General features: G+C 35.0%; 1 protein-coding gene across 1 annotated transcript; it reads left to right on the plus strand.

The window, feature by feature from the left end:
- The first annotated feature begins 449 nt into the window (after window positions 1-449).
- Window positions 450-1,226, plus strand: LOC141685664 (zinc finger BED domain-containing protein RICESLEEPER 1-like). The gene has a single exon (XM_074490756.1). The coding sequence runs from the start codon at window positions 450-452 to the stop codon at window positions 1,224-1,226; it is 777 nt and encodes a 258-aa protein (XP_074346857.1).
- Window positions 1,227-9,385: the final 8,159 nt, after the last annotated feature.

Here is a 9,385-nt window from a genome sequence, read left to right on the forward strand (position 1 = left end):
CTTGTATTAACATCACACTTTATTGATAATGAGTGGAAAATGCAAAAGAGAATTCTGAATTTTTGTCAAATTGCTAATCATAAAGGGGAGACAATAGGTAAATCAATCGAGGCATGTTTAAAAGAAAGGGGTATTGATAAAGTATTTATGATTACTCTTGACAATGCAGCCTCTAATGGTGTGGCTGTTAATCATATTAAGAAAAGGTTGCAGATCTGGAAAACATCCATTTGCGATGGAGATTTTTTGCACATGAGGTGTTCAGCTCATATCCTTAATTTAATTATAACTGATGGACTAAAAGATATTGATAATTCTATTTCAACTGTTCGTAATGCGATTAGTTATGTCAGAGCTTCTCCTTCTAGATTAGCAAGGTTTCAAAGTTGTGTGAAAAATACTTCCAAAGAGGAAAAAGCTTTAGTTCAAGGTGGAATTCCACTTATTTAATGTTGGATAGTGCACTAAAATTTGTTGATGGATTCAATTTTTTAGAAGAGGAAGATGAGATATATATGCAATATTTTGTTGACAAGGATAAGAACGGAAAGAGTTTGATAGGGCCACCGGGTTCAAAAGATTGGGAAAATTGTGTCTTTTTCTGCAGATTTTTAAAAGTATTTTATGAAGCTACTCTTAAGTTCAGTGCATCTTTATTTGTCACTTCTAATTCTTATTTTCATGAAGTGTGTGTTGTACGCGGAAAGCTTTTGAAGTGGAGCTTAAGTGACAAATTAAATTTGAAGGATATGGCTTTAAAGATGAAACTGAAATATGATAAGTACTGGGGAAATATTGAAAAGCAAAATATGTTGCTTTATGTAGCAGTGGTACTGGATACGAGGTATAAACTGAAATTTGTAACTTGCTGCTTGAGGAAGCTATATGGCGAGGATGATGTTAATGCAATAGTATCTTCCTTGAATGAATGTTTGTCAAAGTTGATGAGTCATTATTCTAATGAAATCAAGTTAAAAAATTCTGAAGATGTCACTCCTCAAGGGGGACCAGCTAATCTTGACAGAAGCACCATGATTGATTCTGATGATGACGATTCCTTTAATCTATTTGAATTTGAATTTGATAAGGAATGTGATGAAGATGAGGCTTTGGATACAAAAAATGAGCTCGATAGGTATCTTATGGAGCGTAACGAGGATAGAAAAAACAAGGATTTTGATATCTTAGTTTGGTGGAAAATGAGTTCAACTAAATATCGGTATTAACAGAGATGGCTCGTGATGTTCTTGCTGTTCAAGTCTCCACCGTAGCTTCTGAATCAACTTTCAGTACCGGAGGAAGGGTGCTTGATTCCTTTCGGAGTTCTTTAAATCCTGTCATGGTACAAGCACTGATCTGTTGTCAGAACTGGATAAGATCATCTTCGCTGCCACTAGATATGGGCTCAGTGCTAGAAGATATCGATACATATCAGTCTTATGCTTCCGGTAATAATTCATTATTGTTAATAACTCCAAACAAATCAGCTGATGTATATATTTTTTTAATTGATTTTTCCTCCTTTTTTATAGATGGCTCAGGTGTATCGGAAGTTGTTGATCTTGATTAGCTCAGGAATCTTAATCTGAGGAAGCTATCTTAGTAATGGTAAGGTATCCTATATATTTGCAGAGTTTGTACTTTGTATTAATATTGTTGATGCTGTTGAATATTGATGTATCACAACAGAGGCATTAATAACCTGCCTAGAAAACAGAAGCATTAATAATATTAATCTGCAAAAGTAATGCACATGAGATTATTATGTTGATATATGGTACAACCGATCTGAACCAAGGTAGTATGGTTGAACTCTGGTTTTGTCAATATATAAAAAGCCTTTAATTTATTGTTTGACTTGTCTTTTGATGCTCTTGCTACTCTTCTGTACTTCTATACAGAATCATCATTCATTAGAATAAACTAGTTTAGCTAATGTACTTGTATGTTTTTATGTAGGAGGATTATGCTAATGATGTGAAAGGCCCTGAAACAATTGTGCACCAGGTTTTTCAAAGGGAGATTGTGATCCACAGAGAGTTTACATTTTGATACATTTTAAGTAGTAGGTGCTCATGATTTGAGTCTATTATTTAATAGTAGTACTGTAAGAAATAGGCCAGGAGAGGGGGGACTAAAGATTTTATGCAAAGGTCAGTTTTGCAGAAGAGCTTTCAAGAACAGATGATTAGATTTTGGAGATGTTGTATGTCTTTTGCTTTGCATTTTTAAGCTATTTTGTTTTGTAATTGAATTCCTAAAAAAATTAAATTTTCCGGTGTGTAATTTCTAATTTGCATTATTGTACAATATTGAACTTTGTGATATTATTCGGAAATTTTATTAAATTTAAGTTTTGTATTTGTTTAAATTTTTTGAACTTGTAAAGTATAAACCGCAGTGAACCGCACCACACCGCACCGCATTTTCGTGGTGTGGTTTATGCGGTTTTTAAGGGTACACGGTGCGGGTGCGGTTTGGAAATTTGATCAAACCGCATGTGCGGTTTGGTTTGCGGTTTGAGGAAAAAACCGCACCGCCCGCACCGCGCTCACCCCTAGGTCCAGGGGATTTTTGTCTGAGATTTTTGGATAATTTCTTTTTGGCTTAAAAATCACACTGGACTTTGGAGACTTGATTGTTGAGGGTTGGCGTCTTTCTAAGTTCCCTAAGCTCATTTCATTGATTGAAATTTGTCTCAACTGAGAGAAGTGAGAAAATACCTTGTCTTTCTTCTCAATTGGACCAAACTTCTTTTGAATTTCTTCATCAATCTTCTTCCATTTATCAACCAGTTCTTTCTCAACTGCTACAACATCAAGCTTTTTAGATTTCTCATTTAATTCCAACTAAGCAGCTGTTATCTTGATCAGATCAATGCTGTCTAAGGCTGGGGGCTTTGGGAAAGTAACTGCTGGAACAATTACCTTGCTTACTTGAATTTTGAGCACTTGCTCCCCCTCGCTTGTTGACTTCCCTTGGCTAACTAGAATAACATCTTTCTCCCTCTTTTTGTTAGCATCAAGTTGAGTGGAGGTTGAGGTCTGTGCAGCCACCAGTTTCTGAAGTAGTAGAGTTTATTGAGCTTGATGGAGATGAATTTCAGTGATTGAGGTTTCCAGGGTTTTGAGCGTTTTGTCTAAGGAATCCACCTTGCTGGTTAGATCTGAATTTTTCCTTAGTTGTCTGTTGATGTCTAACAAAGTTGTGCTAGGAAACTTGGCATCCAATCTCTCAGTAATTGATCAATTTTAGTCTTTAGTTCAGTGACATCATAATTTTATCTAAGAGATTGGATTTGATGCAGTTGAAGAGAGTGCAGATGTGCTTAGAGAAGACTCTTGGTGTTGGCATTTATAGCAGTTTGAAGGGTTGTCTGAGTTTTCTGAATGATATGAGAAAGGGTGGACTTGAAATGATGTTCATCACATGCTTTGGAAAACACCCAAGATGGCATGTTTGATCTAGAGCTAGGGCCTGCTTCTCCCCCTATGTCCATATAATCTCTTTCATCATCATCTTCATCCCCAAATAGATCCTCAGAACCACCAATTCCATAATCAATGTCATCATCAGCTGTGGGTAGCATGGATGTGATGGCATCTTTAGCTCTTTGCATGGAGGCAATAGTATGCACCAAATTGAGCATTCTTTCAGCAGCCACATTGTTCTATTCAGCCAAAACTTGATAAGCTGAAACAGGGTGAGTAAATGCCTCAGCTTCATAAGAAACAGAATCTAAGACAGCTTGATATTCTTGCTGAATTAGTTGTTTCTTTTCAGCCTCATTGACATCCATTAACTCACTTACAATAGGCTCTTCCCATACTTCTGTACCTGCTTTTCTCTCATATTCTCTCTGTTTTTGTATCAAGGGCTCCCCTTGGCTTCCCACCCTCATACCCTCACCTTCACCTACTAAGGTGGGACTCCACTCACTCACTTTTTCCAAGCTGGAAGAAATAGCTTGCAGATTTTCACTCTTTTCCTCTCTTTTTTCCTGAGAGCAACTCAGCCTCTCACTCAATTCACTCCCTTCCCTCAGTCCTAAGAGTGATTGGATCATTTGCACTTGTAACATTTGTTGAAGTTTGAAGTGGTGCAGTGATGTTCAATGGATGAGGAACATCCATCGATATAGTAATTGAGAGTTTTAACGGATGACTGTTGTGAAGCACATCCATTGAGATACAATCACTAGTCGACGGATGAACAATATCCGTCGAGATAGTTGAAATGAAAGAGTTTGGAGTAGAGACTAATGTTGAATTTGTGGTGATTGATTTGAGATTTTGCACAAATATTTCAGTATTCTCAGAAAGAAATGGCAAATGAACCAACAAATCATATAAAAGATGATGCTCACTTGCTTGGATTTTTGGCTCCTCCATGAGAGTTAGAGATGGAGAATCAGGAATTGATGTATGAATCATATCAACATCCAGTGAAGGTGTGGGTGAGTTTGGTGTGTTAGGTGCTTCAATTATTAAAGATTTTGGTTGTGACTCCACATTTATTGGAGCCACATCAACCTGACTTTGAGAAGGTGCATGTACTGAGTCTTTGACTGCAGTAGGCACTGTGTGTGCACCCTGTGTATCCCAATGATTTTGGATTTCTTCTTTCTAATGTAAGTTTGGGGTGAGCTTGGGTCCCTAACCCTTTTGTCCTGTGCTCTTGGCTGTGATCTTTGTTCAATAGTTACATCCTTTTGGGAGGATGCAACTAGTAATTAGCTAATGTCCTTATTAAGCACTGCAGTTTGTTGGGAAACTGCAGTGTGGCTAGGTTGGGATTCACTCACCTCTCCAACCTTATTCTTAGGGCTTCTTTGATGTTCACCCTGTCCCTCACCAGTCTCACTTCCCTTCATACTCCCCTCTTGGCTTTTAGTAGATTTTACAACTAAGTTCTGTTGAGAGAAACTAGAGGGGGCTTTCTTTGACTTGGATTTAGAAACTTTTGGTTTTGTGGCTTGGGTTGGCATCTGTTTGGTCATTGTCACAGATGCAATTGCCACGGTTGTTTGCAAAGAAATAGGTTGAGAAGTTGTGGAGACGGAAGTTTTTACCTCACTTACCTAAGGTTGTTCCATGATGGGCATGTATACAAGTGGAACATCCTTGTGATAATTTGACCTGTTAAGATCAGCAATAACTCTTCCCTCTTGGACCCAAAAAGTTAACTTGTATGTTGGGTTCTCAATTGAGAGATCCTCGGAAACAAAATTAGCTAGCATCATGAGAAATCTAGCATAATAGATATTCTTAGACCTCTTTTTAAAATCCCCTAATTTACTCCATATCTCATACATGACAGATATGCTGAAATTGAAATACTTATCACTAAGAAGCATGTAAAGCATGTGGACAAGTGAGTAAGATATAGCATCAAAATAACTGACTTTGCTAGAAAACACTTTGATAAAGGAATCACACAAGAAACTCCATTCTTTTCTAAGGCTTAATCTTCTAACTTCACCTAACTTAGTGGCAGTTAAATCATAACCCATAGAGATTAGCATGTTACTCACATCAGTGTCTGTGTGTGGAGCAAGTGTGTTATTTTAGGCAATTTAAAACATTTTTCTATTACATCACAGTTAACACAGTGTTCATTACCTTTGAGAGTGAAGGTAATAGTCTTGTCCTTTGAATTGAACACAGCTGTAGTCCAAATTTCCTCAACAACTTCACAGTAAATGGTTGGGGACTCAAGTATGGCATAGCTCAGTTTGCAGTTCAGTATGAAGTCCATCATCTTGTGATAATCTTCAGATGCCGAAATTTACTCTTTCACCAGAGCTACAAAGTTATTCTTTTCATAGACGAACCCAGTTAAGGATATAATCTTGACTACGGGTGCCATTGCTGTGATTGAGATTAGTTGTAGAAAGAGAGTTTTTACTTTTGGGAAGAAGAAGTTAAAGAAATTACTTTAAGAAAGATAAAAACAAAGAATAGAATTGTAATTAGCTTTTATACTTTCTCATAAATAAACTGTCAAAAAGTAAAAAGTAAAATAAAGTGACCAATCAAATTAACCCAAAATAACCGTTTTAAAATTACAGAAAATTGTCAAAATTCTAAGATTATCCGTTGAAATATACATATAGGCTGTAAGTAAATTCGATGGATAATTCTCAAAATCAACGGCTAAGATTAAGTGCAATTTGACGGATAATGATAAAATAACCCAGAGTAATAATTGATACTTTGACGGATGACACAATTCAACAGATGTTCATTTTCAACGAATAATGAGCATCCGTCGAGATGTAAATTCTGACTTAGCAAAAATTTATATTATTGACAGAAAATATCAACTATTATTCTGGATGCAAAACAAACTGCTTAGACATCAAAATTGATTAAGAATAATTAAGCATACCTAACTCACTTACCAATCTAAAGAAGGTGGATTCATCAAGTGGTTTGGTAAAGATGTCTGCAAGTTGTTTTTCACTTGGAACAAAATGAAGTCCCACAATATCATTCATAACATGCTCTCTAATGAAGTGGTACTTGATGTCAATGTGCTTTGTCCTTAAGTGTTGTACTGGATTCTCAGTGATGGCAATAGCACTTGTGTTATCACAGAAAATAAGAATCTTATTCACTTGTAGACCATAGTCTAAGAGTTGATTTTTCATCCATAAAATCTGTGCACAGCAACTACCAGCAGTAATATATTCGGTCTCAGCTGTAGAAGTAGAAACTGAATTTTGATTATTACTGAACCAGGATACTAGCTTGTTTCCTAGAAACTGACAGGTTCCTGTTGTACTTTTTCTATCAATTTTACAACCTGCACAATCTACATCTGAATAACCAGTTAGATCAAAGCCAAAATCTCTAGGGTACTAAATGCCAAGTTTTGGTGTTCCCTTGAGATATATGAAAATTCTCTTAATAACTATTAAATGAGATTCTCTAGGATCAACCTGAAATATAGCACAAAGACAAGTGGCAAACATTATATATGGCCTACTGGCTGTTAAATATAAAAGTGAACCAACCATGCCTCTATGGCTTGTAACATCCACAGACTTTTCAGTTGTGTTTAATTCAAGTTTAGTTGCAGTGGCCATGGGAGTTTTTGCAGATGTTCAATCCATTAGATCAAACTTCTTTAAAAGATCATAAATGTATTTGGTTTAACTAATGAATGTTCCATCACTAACTTGCCTAACTTGTAAACCAAGAAAGTAAGTTAGTTCTCCCATCATGCTCATTTCATATTTACTTTGCATTAATTTGGTAAACTTTTTGCAAAGTTTTTCATCTGTAGAGCCAAATATAATATCATCTACATAAATTTGAACAAGTATACTAGAGCTATTAACATTTCTAAAGAAAAGGGTTTTGTCAACAGTACCTCTAGTGAAGTGATTTTCTAAGAGAAACTTTGACAAACTATCATACCAGGCTCTAGGTGCTTGCTTGAATCCATAAAGTGCTTTCAAACGATAGTAGACATATTCTAGAAAATTTGGGTCTTCAAAACCAGGAGACTGACTGACATAGACTTCCTCCTTCAAATCTTCATTCAGAAAAGCACTTTTGACATCCATTTGATAGACTTTGAAATTGGCATGGGCTGCATAAGCTATGAAAATTCTGATGGCTTCAAGTCTTATAACTGGGGAAAAAGTTTCATCAAAATTTATTTCTTCTTATTGACAATAGCCCTTAGCAACCAATCTAGCTCTGTTCCTTACAACTATGCCATTTTCATCCATCTTGTTTCTGAATATCCACTTGGTGTCAATAGGATTCTTTCCTTTAGGCTTGGGTACCAGCTTCCATACTTTGTTCCTTTCAAATTGGTTTAGCTCCTCTTGCATAGCTAAAACCCAATTAGGATCCAACAGAGCTTCTTCTACCTTTTTGGGTTCTTCCTAAGATAGAAAGCTGCTATATAGACATTCATCTTGAGTTGCTTTCCTAGTTTACACTCTTGAAGATGCGTCACCAATGATCATTTCAAATGGGTGATCTCTAGTCCATTTTCTCTGTTGAGGTAGATTAGCTCTGGAGGAAGAGGCCTCATTGTTGTCTTGATGATTGACTGAATTTTGATGATCAGAAACTCCCCCTAAGTTTATGGATCTTTGACATGAAGTAGGAGTTCTTTCTGATTGTGATCTAACTTGGCTTTCAAATCCTATTGATGGATCAACGGATGTTGAATTTTGTCTTTTGACGGATGATGCAAATTGTCTTCCAACGGATGATGCACTTGGTCTTTCGACGGATGTTGAATTATGTGCTTCATTAGTTGTAGATTTTTCTGCACGAAAATCTCCATCTTTAATATAAATGTTTTACTTTTTTTGCAATTTATGAAGATTTATGAAAAACAAAAAATGAAGAACTGAAACAAATAAATAAATTTCAGGTGGTTGTATAATTTTACCGCCTTATAAATATATTGAAGAAATAATACGTGAAGTTTACAAATACAAACTCACAACAATGTATTGTTTATCTCTCAAGAAATTTAAACCCTAAAATTTATGGTTCTACTAGAGTACAAAATACTTTTATTGTCCAAGTGAGTAGGATTACTTTATCATTCTTTTTCACATGTGGCATCATTTTTAAATATATTTTTTTTCTTGTAACAACCGCCTGAATTTATGTATTCAATGTGTTTGTCTGAAAATAGAATGTTTATTGTTATTTGAGATTCCCAAGTAAATAGATTCTTAATATTGGCTTCCATATTCAAATTGAGTCATTTATCCACCCATGTGATCCTTAGATTTTCTCTTTATCAACTATTAAGTCACTGTCAATGGATCTAAATAGTTCTATCTAATGATAGTGTTAAACTGATGATCATCCGTTGATATATAATTATTGGTAGTTTTTATCACTTATCTGTTGGTACGTCTTAGTCTATGTGTTGATAGTCACTTAATTCTATAAAATTAGAAGGTATCAAATATTTTTAATTAACCACTTGCACATTCAATTATCTATTCATCAACTATACAATCAATTTATAACTTGAAAACTACTAGAATGAATATGTTACAAAAAGACTTACCTATTGATTAGCTACTAAATGACATACAAAAAATATATTATACATGATTACTAATAAATATGTTTTAAGTTAAAAATTATATTTGAACTCCTTTTTATTAATGCAAAAACATGTGTACCGCGGTATGTCCCTGGTTTAATTGAAAAAATCTAGAGTTAAGTACTGTCTATTTAGGTTTTACTAGTTTTATACCCATACGTCTTGTTGTGTTCTTTCATCAAAATTATTGTTAAACTGGATGTCTATTTTTAGTTTTTATTTTTTATTAATATTTTAGTATGTAATTATAAGGTTCCTAGATAACTATAATAATTATGCTCTTATTCAGAAA

The sequence above is a fragment of the Apium graveolens genome, chromosome 9 (assembly GCF_009905375.1).
Source record: "Apium graveolens cultivar Ventura chromosome 9, ASM990537v1, whole genome shotgun sequence".
NCBI lineage: Eukaryota > Viridiplantae > Streptophyta > Magnoliopsida > Apiales > Apiaceae > Apium > Apium graveolens.